Consider the following 14,930-nt stretch of genomic DNA (forward strand, 5'->3'; position numbering starts at 1 on the left):
TTAAAATATAAAATGAATAAAACCAATTCTAAATAAAACAAATAAACATCTTTAGCATTAATGTCAATCCCTTTTTGTTCAAGGAGTAATTTAATTATTTCGATATGACTTTTTTTCGATGCTTCCATAAATGCTGTAAATTAAAATTAAAATAATTTTCAAATAAATACTTAAAATTTTTAGAAATTAGGTTTATAAATATTTTTAGCATTAATATCAATTCCTTTTTGTTTAAGGAGTAATTTAACTATTTCTGTATGACCATTTAAAGATGCAATCATAAGTGCTGTATTAAAGAATTTAAATAATTTTCAAATATTATTTTGAAATATCAAATTATTAAAATAAATTTTATTTATAAAAAATAAATATCTTTAGCATTAATGTCAATTCCTTCTTGTTCAAGAAGTAATTTAACTATTTCTATATGACCTTTTGTAGATGCTTTCATAAGTGCTGTATTAAATAATTTAAATAATTTCCAAATATTATTTTGAAATATAAATTTCAATTAAAACAAAAAAATATTTTTATCATTAATATCAACTCCTTTTTGTTCAATAAGCAGTTTAACTATCTCTATAAGATTTTTCTCTATTGCAATAAATAGTGCTGTATCAAATTGTTTAAATAATTGCCAAATATTATTTTGAAATATAAAATTATTAAAATAAATTCTAAATAAAACAAATAAATATTTTTATCATTAATATCAATTCCTTTTTGTTCAATAAGCAGTTTAACTATCTCTATAAGATTTTTCTCTATTGCAATAAATAGTGCTGTATTAAATTGTTTAAATAATTTCCAAATTTTGTTTTGAAATATAAAATTATTAAAATAAATTTTAAATAAAACAAATAAATATTTTTAGCATTAATATCAATTCCTTCTTGTTCAAGAAGAAATTTAACTGTTTCTGTATGATCATTTAAAGATGCTAAAATAAGTGATGTATCAAATAATTAAAATAATTTCCAAATATTATTTTGAAATATAAAATTATTAAAATAAATATCAAATAAAACAGATAAATATCCTTAGCATTAATATTAATTCCTTTTTGACTAAGAAGTAACTTAACGATTTCTGCATGATCATTTTTAGATGCAATCATAAGTGCTGTATTAAATAATTTAAATAATTTCCAAATATTATTTTGAGGTCTTAAATCATCAAAACAAATATTAAATTAAACGAAAAAATATTTTTAGTATTAACATCAATTTTTTCTTGTTCAAGAAGCAATTTAACTATTTCTATATGACCTTTTGTAGATGCTTTCATAAGTGCTGTATTAAATAATTTAAATAATTTCCAAATATTATTTTGAAATATAAAATTATTAAAATAAATTCTAAATAAAACAAATAAATATTTTTATCATTAATATCAACTCCTTTTTGTTCAATAAGCAGTTTAACTATCTCTGTATAACCTTTTTCAGATGCAATCATAAGTGCTGTATCAAAATCCAAAAATAAATTTTAAATATTTCCCCAAAATATCAAACCAACCAAAATAACATTAAAAAAACATGAATTAATCCCTCTTACATTAACATCAATTCCTTTTTGTTCAAGAATATATTTCACAAGTTCATTATTTCCAGAATTTGCTGATGAAATTAAAACATCACTTGGAAATTTGGTATGCTTTATGAAATACTTAATAAGAAACAAATTACCGATATTTGCCATGGTGTATATTAAATTATGGTCAATTTCCATACCTTTTTCTTCTAATAATGAAAATATTTCATAGTTATTATATAAAATACAATGTCTTATAGCTTCAAACATAAAAAATGTTTTTCCAATTTTATTTTCATATAAATAATTAAAGATATCATTTTTATGGAATTCAATTGCTGTTTCATATGCATTATTGAATAATGAATTATTTTGTTCACATAAATGAATGATTTCAATATTTCCACTTGCAACTGCATATTTGCCTGCATTAATTACATTTGCTCCATTTAATAATAAATATTTAAAACATTTAATTGATCCAAAAAATGCTGCATAATCAATTAATGTAACATATTTTTGATTAATAAATGTACACCTTTCATAAAGTGATGGTTCAATTGTTTTATTAAAGTTAAAATCATTTTGTGATGATATTTCTTGAAGTTTTTCGACTTCATCATTTCGAATTATCTTTGCAAGTTCATTTGGATTAACTCCTTCTTCAATTAACTTCTTATGAAGTTCCCAATCATTCTTTGATAGTTCATCATAATTTTTCCTGAAAGTTTTAAGAAATGAATCATTATCAAAACCTTTGTCTTCTATATTCTTATAATATTCTTGGAAATCTTTTTTATTTATATGATGAGCAAATAATAAAGATTCATTTTTTACGACATTTATATCTATTAAATTATGTTCACTCATCTTCTCAATTAGATAATATGATTCATTCGTCTTCAAATTTAAAAGAAAATATGAAAAAACATTATTCATTTTGAATTTATTTTCTATTTTCTCTATTAATTGAAAATAGACTTCGAAATTATGCGGCCTTATCTTGTATGCTGAATATATTATATGGATGAGTTCCAAATTGAAAGTTACTGGGAAATTTGAATCAAATAATTCGACTATTGATTCGATTGATTTTTCAATATTGACTCGATCTACATTCCATATAACTTTTTGGAGGGCTTTGAGATTATTAAAATAGTCTTTTTCTTGCCAATTATTAGTTCCTGACATTAAAAATAATTTTTATGAACATCCAGGGCACCATGGCATTTTTTAAGGCAAACGTTTATTATCGGGGTACCCTAAAATAAATATTTCAACAAACATTAAACCAAAAATTAAATTTATTTTACCAATGGTAATTTTTAAAGATTGGTTTATTAACAAAAAATTTTAATAAAGAAGTTGTTGTATTTTATTAATTCAAAAATTGTAAGATATCAATGGGGCTTTGGCTCCCATTTTTTAATGTCTGTACAACCTGAATATTTGTTATGAAGAGACTTTGAAGAGGCAGATTGGTTAACTTTATTAAGTTTATATAACAGAATGTTAGCAATATCATTATTATCATTTAAAGATGCCAATACAAGTGCATTATGATGAATATTAAATAAATTCCAAATATAAAATAAAAACATCAAATCATTAAAATAAAATTTATTTTTAAGATTAACATCAATTTCGTCTTTTCCAAGAAGCGATTCAACCACTTCTTTGTTACCAGTTTTAGATGCCAACATTAATGCAGTTTCGAACGATAAAAACATATTTCAAATTTACCATTAAAATATTAATTTTTTATAATAAACAATATACATAAAAAACAAATGTAATTTTTTGTATTAATATCAATTTCTTCATTTTTAATTAATAATTTAACTATTTCTGAATTACCATTTTCGGATGCATACATGAGTGGGGTGTTAAATAATATTAATAATTTCCAAATATTATTTTAAAATATCAATTTATCTTAACAAATATCAAATTAAACATATAAATATCTTTAATATTAATATCAATTGCTTTTTGTTTTAGAAGTAATTTGACTATTTCTATGTTACCACATAAAGATGCAAAAGAAAGTGAACTCCAAAATAAAATGAAAAAATTCCAAATATTTCATTAAAATATTAAAAATATTAAATAAATATTATCTCTAGCATTAACATCAATACCTTTTTGTCTAAGAAGTAATTTAACTATTTCAATTCGACCATATTTTGAAGCACATATAAGTGCAGAATTAAATGATATAAATGATTTCCAAATATAAATTTAAAATACCAAATTATTAAAATTAATATTAAATATAATAAACATACATCTTTAGCATTAATATCAATTCCATTTTCTATAAGTAACTCAGCCATTTCAACATTTCCATTCTTAGATGCATTGATTAATGCTGTATAAAATTATTGAAATAATTTCCAAATATTTTTATAAAACATTAAATCATTAAATCAAATAATAAATAAAACAAATAAATGTTATCCTTATCATTAATATTTATGTCTTCTTGTTTAAGAAGTTCTTTGACTATTTCCATGTGATTATAAAAAGATGAATATGTAAGTGCTGTATCAAATGATTTAATGAATTTCCAAATATTACCTTAAAATACCAAATTATCAAAACATAGATTAAACATAATAAAAAAACAGTTTTTGCATTAATATCAATTCCTTTTCGTTTAACAAGTAATTTAACAATTTCTGTATGTCCTTTTAAAGATGAAATAATAAGTGGTGTTTGAATTAATTTTAATATTCTCCAAAAATTAATTTGAAATACAAAATAATTGGAAGAAATTCGAAAATTATTTAATAAAAATCTTTAGCATTAATATCAATTCCTTCTTGTTCAAGAAGTACCTTTGCAACTTCGGTGTGATCTTCACGTAATGCCCAGTGAAGTACTGTTTCAATAAATTTTAATGAATTCCGGAATTTTTAATAGAACATCAAATATTAAAGAGAAATATATTTTGCTTTGATGTTGAATATTTTTTGTTGGATTTGCCATTGAATAAATGCTGCAAGTTCTTGGTGAAATTTGTCACAACTCATTTTTATAAGTCACTTTTAAATATTTTTATAAAAAATATTTTTTGTATAGTTTATTAGTATTCGAAACGAAGATAATTTTTTCTGCCAAAAAGTTTCCTTGTTATTTGTTCACTCTTGATTAATTATTATCATTTTAGTAATGGTTTATATTATTAAATTCAAAATCAATAACATGATTTATTAAATTTATTAACATGAAAATTTCAACCATATCCTCTCAATCGACCTCTAAAAAGCAAATTAGAACGATAGAAAACGATCCCACTTTTTAAAAGAAATTATTTTTCTTACAATTTGATTTCCAATAAAAATATAAATGATATATATTTTAAATGAAAATATGCAATGAAAAACGGTTCAGAAAAATACAGTCCGATTAAAAAACATTAAAAAAGTGATGCTTGTCACAATAATCCAAATTATTAAAACACATTTTAAATTATTCAAATGAATAGTTTTTGTATTAACATCGCTTCCTTTATCTAAAAGTAATTTTACTATTTCTATATTATTATTTCTAACTGCTCTATGAAGTGCTGTTTCAAATTATTAAAACATATTCCAAATTTTTTAGACATATTCCAAATTTTTTAGACATATTCCAAATTATTAAAATATATTCCAAATTATTAAAACATATCCAAAATTATTCAAATGAATATATTTTGCATTAACATCAATTCCTTCTTTATCTAAAAGTAATTTTACTATTTCTATATTATTATTTTCGACTGCTATATGAAGTGCTGTTTCAAATTATTAAAACATATTACAAATTATTAAAACATATTTCAAATTATTAAAACATAACCAAAATTATTAAAACATATTCTAAATTATTCAAATGATATATCATACTTATTATATCAATGTGTTGACATGATATTGTATATTGAGATAAATCGACAATTTTAATGAAGAATCAGAAGATATTAAAATCTTTGGAATGATTGGTAACATCAATGATATCATTTGATTATTTGGTAATTTCCTTAATATTTCATCATGATGTTTATATCAGAAACTAGAAAACTATTATAATGGAGTTGATAAAGCTTAATAAAGTTTGGATATTAATTAAATGATTCACAAAAATATAAAATCAGATATCTCTTTGATCTCTAATTCATTTTCTATTTGCATTGATCCTTTTGTCAACTCAATATAATGGTTTACATTGATAACTTAACCAGTTCAAAAGTATTTTTCGAATTTCAATGTCATTAATACATATAAATGGAAATATATCATCAATAACAGTAATGACATTCATAATGCTTTGGTTAAAAAACAAATTTATTGATTCGATGATTTGGGATGGCTCTTTTAAAGTTTTCATTGAATTAATCACGAAGTTATAACAATGTACAAATTGTTCTGGATTTAATGATAATGAAATCTATGATATTATAATATGGTACAACTTCATTGGGGATGTAGTGCATTGTTGTGAAATACCATAAATATTAATGTCATAATCAGAAGCTGATTGAATATAAAGTGCATCGACAACAGATTTAAGAGCTTCCGTTGAGCCTTGGGAATTTATTTCATTCTCAAAGATAAACACTGCAGAGGTTGAAATGATTTCGTTGACGAATTTGATGAATTCAATGATTAAATTTAAGATAGAAAGAATTAACGTTGAATCATATGTTTCACTGGTATGTAAAAATGTGGATATTAAGTCAAGGATTTGTGTTGTGAATTAATAATTCGTCAAGTTGTTTGATGTTTTGTAATGGTGGATATATTAAATTGGTGAAAAGTGGCCTTGAAATAAGGCTAAATGTTGGAAGTTCGATAAGATACGAAAGATTGTGGATATAAATCAGGATTTTGTGAAAAAATGACAGAACAAAATTAAAATGCTTCAGAATCAAAAGCTGGATTTCCGAGTTCTATCTCACGAATAATTTTTAATTGGGATATCTACCATTAGCATTTAAATTATGCCGTATTAAATTACATGAAATACAACGATTTCAATCGTATTAATACTTAAATTTTTGATCATTGAACATATTGATTGATCTTGAATTAAATTAAGCAATTTTGAAATTAACATTATTTCCATCTTGTTCAAGAAGAAATTTAACAAGTTAACTTCTATATGACCATTTGAAGATGCATACATAAGTACTGTCTTAAATACGATAAGTAATTTCCATATAATATTTTGAAATCACAAATTATTTAAACATTAAATTAATATTTTTATCATTAATATTAATCACTTTTTCCTCATACAATAATTTGACTATTTCTAGGCTACCAGATTCAGCTGCATCCATAAATGCTGCTTTCAATAATTTTAACAATTTCCAAATATTATTTTAAAATTAAAGAAAATTAAACAAATAAATATCTTTAGCAGTAATATCAATTCCTTTTTGATCAAGAAGTAATTTTACTACTTCTGTGTTACCATTTTCAGCATGCTTTCATAAGTGCTGTTTCAAATATTTTGAATAATTGCCATTTAATCTTATTTTGAAACATATCTATCATTAATATTACATCCTTTTTGCTCTATTAAATATTTAACGAGTTCAGCATTTGCTGATTGCGCGGGAAAAAACAATACAATAAGTAATTTCCATACACATCTTCATAAAACGGAGCTGAATGGTTATCAAGAGATCTTAAATAGACACTAATACATACCATGAGAAAGCATTCTAAAATTACATATCATTAGCATCCAAAATTTAGAATTCCTAAACCAATTATTCGGCAAAACATCTTATCCAAAACCTTATAAAAAATCAGATCCACCTCAAAATTATAATTTTGGATTCAGATTCCAAAAAATTCAAAATCATATTATGTGAACTTCAAATGCTTGTTTATTTCTTCTCGTCTTCTGGTTTCTTGTGTTGCGCTTCCCACATTGCCTTTGATATTGTTCTCTTCATTTCATCATCACCTTCATCATACATCTTCTTCATCATATCCATCAAAGCTGCATTTGGATCTTCTTTGACCTTGTCATCTTTAGCATGTGCTTTAGGCTTCTTCATATCAGTTGCAGATTTCTTAAGTTTCATCCATGATGTCTTCTTCTTCTTAGCAAGAGAGATTGTAAGAGTTTCATTGCGCTTTGTGTACTTGGAATCTGCTGGGATAATCTTTTTATAAAGTGGTGATATTGTTAACTTGAGATCTGACATGTTCATCTTTTCACGAATAACATAAATAACGCACTGACGCTCTGATGGCTCAAAGATAACTTCGGCTTGTTCAAGTCCACGAATATTACGGATGATGATGGTTGCTTTTTCATTTGAATCGCTAAATGCATATGATGAAATGGTTTCATATGATTTCTTTGGTGCGTGTGTGCTTGTTGTTGGAATTGGTTTTGGAGCAGAAGAAGATTCTTCTTCCTTAACATCAGCAAACTTTTTTTCAAGTTTTGCAATTTCTTCCTTAAGAAGTGATTCAACATAAGGCGTTGATCCGTTTGAGAGAATACGCTTAAGTTCAGTTAAGTCTGCTTTTGTAGCTTCCATTTTGTAAAGTGGTCGGCTATTTATAATTTACGATAAGAAAATTGAATGCATACGATAGAATTTTTTCTATGCATAATTGGCAGGACAAAATGCATACTTCACCATCTAATCAAATGAATAAAAATATTGATTTTTTTTTCAATTTGTCTCAACATAATTTAATAAGATTATTTCCAGAAATTATTTACAAATGCATTTGCTTTATATAACTTCTTGGTTTCAAGGATTGCTGTGAAAATTAACGTTTTTTGTATATATGATCGTTTTCCTTTGAAATTTACAGTTGGCCAACTTGGAAAATAATGAGCGAAGAAAATCATCCATCAAGTTCGAAAGATAATCATATAAATATGTTAAAAAGCATTGAAAAAATTATTTTTAATTTAAATGAAAGTAACATTATTACTTCTTTTGATTCAACATTAAATTTTTATGATGTGACATTTCCATATTCATTCAAACTTGCAGTATGCAAGTTATTATACTATTGTTGTATATCGCATTTTCAAAATATTGATTTATACCTTAACTATTTGAAATTATTTGAAAAAAGAGAAGAAAAAATCCACAGTCCAAATAATCAAAAACCAATCGAAATCTTCACACAGTTTCTTTTTTCATTACATAATGTGAAAGAACCATATTATCTTCTTGTAAAACTTATCAAGCAAGATTTAATTAGTCCAGATATTGTTAAAAACGAAAAAACATTGTATTTTATACATTATACAGAAAATGAATCTTACCAAGAATATTATAAGAATATAGAAGACAAAGGTTTTGATAATGATTCATTTCTTAAAACTTTCAGGAAAAATTATGATGAACTATCAAAGAATGATTGGGAACTTCATAAGAAGTTAATTGAAGAAGGAGTTAATCCAAATGAACTTGCAAAGATAATTCGAAATGATGAAGTCGAAAAACTTCAAGAAATATCATCACAAAATGATTTTAACTTTAATCAAACAATTGAACCATCACTTTATGAAAGATGTTCACTTATTAATCAAAGAAATATTACATTAATTGATTATGCAGCATTTTTTGGATCTATAAAATGTTTTAAATTTTTACTTATGAATGGTTCTAAAGTAGAAAACACAGGTAAATACGCAGTTGCAAGTGAAAACATTGAAATTATTCATTTATGTGAACAAAATCATTCATCATTTGATGATGCATATGAAGCAGCAATTATATTTCATCGAAATGATATTTTTTATTATCTTTATGAAAATAAAATAGCATGTTTCAATAATTTGGAGGAACTAGGTGCAAAATGTATTGAATTTAATAATTATGAGCTCCTTTCATTTTTTTTAGATAAAGGAATGGAAATCAATGATTTTATTATGAATAAATGTGCCAGCCTTGGTGATTTGTTTCTTATTTTGGATTTTCTAAATGGAAAACAAATTCCAAAAAGTTTTTTGATATATTCTATACATTCAACAAATATAGAATTAATCAAATATGTTCTTGATCAAAAAGAAATTGGAATAAATGATAAAGATGTCATTTTATTTTAATGGAAGTTGATAAAATTAATTTTCTATTTCAAAATAATATTTGGAAATTATTTATATTATTTTATACAGCACTTATGTACGCATCTGAAAAAGGTCATATAGAAATAGTTAAATTACTTCTTGAACAAGAAGGAATTGATATTAATGCTAAAAATATTTATTTGTTTTATTTATTATTTGTTTTAATAATTTAATATTTCAAAATAATATTTGAAAATTATTTAAAATATTTTGGACAGCACTTATTAGAGCATCTTACAATGGTCATACAGAAATAGTTAAATTACTTCTTGAACAAGAAGGAATTGATATTAATGCTAAAGATATTTATTTCTTTTATTTGAAATTTATTTTAATAATTTTCTATTTCAAAATAATATTTGAAAATTATTTATATTATTTGAAACAGCACTTATGATTGCATCTAAAAATGATCATGCAGAAATCGTTAAGTTACTTCTTAGTCAAAAAGGAATTGATATTAATGCTAAAAATATTTATTTGTTTTATTTATTATTTATTTTAATATTTTAATATTTCAAAATAATATTTGAAAATTATTTAAATTATTTTATACAGCACTTATTTTAGCATCTTTAAATTATCATACAGAAACAGTTAAATTACTTCTTGAACAAGAAAGAATTGATATTAATGCTAAAGATATTCATTTGTTTTATTTAAAATTTATTTTAATAATTTTTTGTTTCAAAATAATATTTGGAAATTATTTATATTATTTGAAACAGCACTTATGAAAGCATCTTTAAATGGTCATACAGAAATCGTTAAATTACTTCTTGAACAAGAAGGAATTGATATTAATGCTAAAAATGTTTATTTATTTTATTTAAAATTTATTTTAATAATTTTCTATTTCAATATAATATTTGGAATTTATTTAAATTATCTGATACAGCACTTATTAAAGCATCTATAAAAGGTTATACAGAAATAGTTAAATTACTTCTTGAACAAGAAGGAATTGATATTAATGCTAAAGATATTTATCTGTTTTATTTAATAATTATTTTAATAATTTTATATTTCAAAACAAAATTTGGAAATTATTTAGATTATTTAATACAGCATTTATGAAAGCAGCTGAAAGTGACCACATAGAAGTAGTTAAATTACTTCTTGAAAAAGAAGAAACTGATATAAATGCTAAAGATGTTTATTTATTTTATTTAATGTTCTTATTTCAAAAATAATATTTGGAAATTATTTATATTATTTGAAACAGCATTTATGAAAGCAGCTAAAAAGAATTGTATAAAAATGGTTGAATTTCTTTTTGAACAAAAAGGAATTGATACCAATGCAAAAGATCTTTAGATTTTTAATTTAATGTTCATAATATTTATTTGATATCTAAAAGTAATTTTTGAGTTTTTCTTAAATTATATAAAACAGCAATTTTTTATGCATCTTTATATGGTCAAATAGAAGTAATAAAATTTTTGTTAAAACAAAAAAATGTAAACATTAATTGTAAAGATATTCAATTTATTGTTTTACGATTTATTTTCATAATATTATTTTTCAATATGGAATTTGGAAAATGTTTAAATTATTTAATACATTACTTATGCTTGCATCTAAAAAAGGACATCAAAAAGTAGTTGAATTACTTCTTGAACAAAAAGGAATTGATATTAATGCTAATAATGTTTAAAAGTTTTATTTAATATTTATTTTTATATATTAATATTTATAAATATTATTTGGAATTTATTTAGTCTATTTAATACAGCACTTAATCTTGCAGCTGAAAATGGTCGTATTAATGTTGTCAAAACACTAGTTGAGCAAAAAGAAATTGATATTAATGCTCAAGATATATATTTCTTTAAGTTTGGATTTATTTTAATAATTTAATGATTTAATATAATATTTGGAATTTATTTAAAATATTTTGGTCGGCTCTTATTTATGCATCTATTTATGGTCATGTTGAGATTGTCAAAACACTCGTTGAGCAAAAAGGAATTGATATTAATTCCAAAGATGTTTTTTTCTTTGATTCTATATTGATTTCAATATTACGATATTTGCACATTATATTTGGAATAAAATTACAATATTACTAACACCACTTATTTGGTCATCTGAAGAAAATCGTTTTGAAATAGTGGAACTACTTCTTAAACAAGAAGGAATTGATATTAATTCCAAAACTGTTTACTAACTTTTTATTTAATTTATTTTGATGATTTTATATTTCCAAACAAAATTTGGAAATTCTTTAAAGTATATGAAACATCACTCATGCTTGCAACTAAAAATGGGAATATAAGAATAGTTAATTTACTTCTTAGGCAAAAAGGAATTGATATTAATGCTAAAAATATTTATATATTATGTATAATATTTGTTTGAATAATATAATATTTTAAAATAATATTTGGAAATTATTAAATTTTTTTGAAACTGCACTTATTTATGCAGCTGTTTATAAGCAAAAAGAAATAGCTAAAATACTTCTTGAGCAAAAAGGTATTGATATTAATGCAAAAGATGTTATTATGTATTACCCAGCGTATATGTTTATAAATTTATGTTTCAAAATAATATTTGGCTTTTATTCATATGATATTTTACAGCACTCATATTTTTATTAAAAAATTTCAATAAAGAATTAGTGAAATTACTTCTTGAAAAAGATGAAATTGAAATTAATTTACAAGATATTGATATTTTATTTTGATAATTAGAAATTATTTAAATAATTATATGTAGACATTATGAATGCATCTGAAAAAAATTATAAGAGATTACTTAAATCAGTTGTTAAACAAAAAGGAATCGATATACTAACTAAAGTTTATTTCTTTTCTAATAATTTGATATTTATAGATAATATTTGAAAATAATTCATATTATTTCAAATAATTTTTATATTGGCATCTTTAGTAGGTGACATAGAAATGGTTAAATCACTTATACAAAAAGGAATTAATATTAATTCTAAGAATGTTAGGATTTAATATATAGGGCTTATTTTTATAAATTTATATTTCTCTTTAATATTTGGGAATTATTCAGGTTATTTAAAACAGCACTTATGTATGCTTCTGAAGAAGATAGGAGAGAAATAGTTACATTACTTCTTGAACAAGAAAGTATTAATATTAATACTGAGGATATTTCTTTATTTTATTTAATCATTATTTTAATAATTTGATATTTTTAAATAATTTTTGGAAATTACTTAAATTAAAAAAAACAGCACTTATTTATGCAAGTAAAAAGAAGTTTTTAGAAATAGTTAAATTACTTCTTGAAAAAGAAGGAATTGATATTAATGCTCAAGATATTTATTTGATTTATTTAAATTTTATTTTAATAATTTAATATTTCAAAATAATATTTGGAAATTATTTAAATTCAAAAAAACAGCACTTATTTGTGCATCTTTTTATGGTCATACAGAAATAGTTAAATTACTTCTTGAACAAGAAGGAATTGATATTAACGAAAAAAATATTTATGTATTTTATTTAGAATTTATTTGTTTTATTTCTTATTTAAAAATAATATTTGGGAATTATTAATATTATTTAAAACAGCGCTTATGATTGCATCTGAAAAAGGTTGTATAGAAATAGTTAAATTACTTCTTGAACAAGAAAGAATTGATGTTAATGCTAAAGATATTTATTTGTTTTACTTTGGATTTATTTTAATAATTTGCTATTTTAAAATATTGTTTGGAAATTATTTAAATTATTTTGGACAGCACTTATGATTGCATCTTGGAATGGAAAAACAGAAATAGTTAAATTACTTCTTGAACAAGAAAGAATTGATATTAATGCTCAAGATATTTATTTGTTTTATTTAAAATTTATTTTAATGATTTTGGATTTCAATATAATATTTGGAAATTATTCAAACTATTTAAAACAGCACTTATGATTGCATCTCAAAAAAGCGATATAGAAATAGTTAAATTACTTCTTGAACAAGAAGAAATTGATATTAATATTAAGGATGGTTATATGGTTTGTTTGGGGTTTATTTTACTAATTTTATATTTTAAATTTTTTTCTGGAAATAATATAAATTATTTAGAACAGCACTTCTGATTGCATCTGAGTATAGCACAAAAGAAATCATTGGATTACTTAAACAAAAAGAAATCAATACAAATTATAACCGACGGTCAATAAACGGTCGACACTCAAAAAGGGGTAATCAAAAGGTTAAATTTAACCGTTCTATATTCAAAATAAAATACAGAACTTAAACAAACATACTCTAAACGGTCGCTAATAGAATTAAAAACAAATTTATCTAATTCTAGAATAAACAAAGGAAAAAATAAGATATTAAAATTATTTTAATTCAATCATTGTGGATTTCTTGATACAAGATTTGATGAATAAAATTTAAAATTACTTTTTCTCTTTAAGATAATTACTTCTAAAATTAAATAGAGAATAAAGAAAAAAATTTAGAAAAATATTTAAACAATATTAATAAAAGTAAATCTCTTTATCAAAAGCGAAAAAACCTTATTCAACATATTTGATGCTTGTTTTTAAACGGTCACCAAAAATGTACGTTCAAGATAAGACAGATCAGATAAAAATATTTGGATTATTACACCTTAAACATAATCAAACATAGAAATTAATTTACTGCAATAATGTTTTTTCCGTAAAACTCATTTGTTAATTTTGTGGCATTTGGTCTGTTAATTGTTATTAATATTGAAAATATTCTTTTCTATTAATTTTATTACAAATAAAATCTAACAAATGTTGGTGGATCTCTCTCTTTTCCTGGTTCAGTTTTAATTTGTTTAATGGTATTCCTTCCTGTTTTACAAGGTTCCAAAAAAAATTACTTTTCTGCATACATTTAACGGCTTCATTTTTTGTGTTGTAAAATGGTCGAATAGAGAACCGTTGAAGGTTAATGTGCAACAATCCCCTAAATTTACCTCCTGAACAGTACAAATGTTTATGGCCTAAATGTATTGAGTATAAAGCATTTAGCGAACAACAAGAATTATTTAACAAAAAATACTTCGATTTATTACGGAAATTTCTATATTTTTCAGTTCAACATGAACTTCGCAGTCCATGGTTGATCAGCGAACAAAGTCGCAACATCCAGTTTATTAAAGATTTCATGAGCTTTCAAAGCGAAAAAGAAAAGTTTGAATCAATCAAAAATACTGATTTAATACAATATTTAAAACAAATCTACCAAGATAGAATTAATATCATCAAAATTTTCAGCCAAGAAGAAACAGTGAAAAATTTTCATACAATGAACTTTTATTCAGGAAAATCGACAATTTTT

At 22.8% G+C, this 14,930-nt stretch overlaps 1 protein-coding gene across 1 annotated transcript; it reads right to left on the reverse strand.

The window, feature by feature from the left end:
- Window positions 1-7,416: 7,416 nt before the first annotated feature.
- On the reverse strand, window positions 7,417-8,082 carry GO595_005082 (calcyclin-binding protein; the record flags this gene model as incomplete). Its single annotated transcript, XM_067918285.1, has 1 exon — window positions 7,417-8,082. One exon carries the CDS (start codon window positions 8,080-8,082, stop codon window positions 7,417-7,419), a length of 666 nt encoding a protein of 221 aa, XP_067774632.1.
- Window positions 8,083-14,930: the final 6,848 nt, after the last annotated feature.

The sequence above is a fragment of the Histomonas meleagridis genome (genome assembly GCF_020186115.1).
Source record: "Histomonas meleagridis strain 2922-C6/04-10x chromosome Unknown contig_32, whole genome shotgun sequence".
Lineage (NCBI taxonomy): Eukaryota > Parabasalia > Tritrichomonadida > Dientamoebidae > Histomonas > Histomonas meleagridis.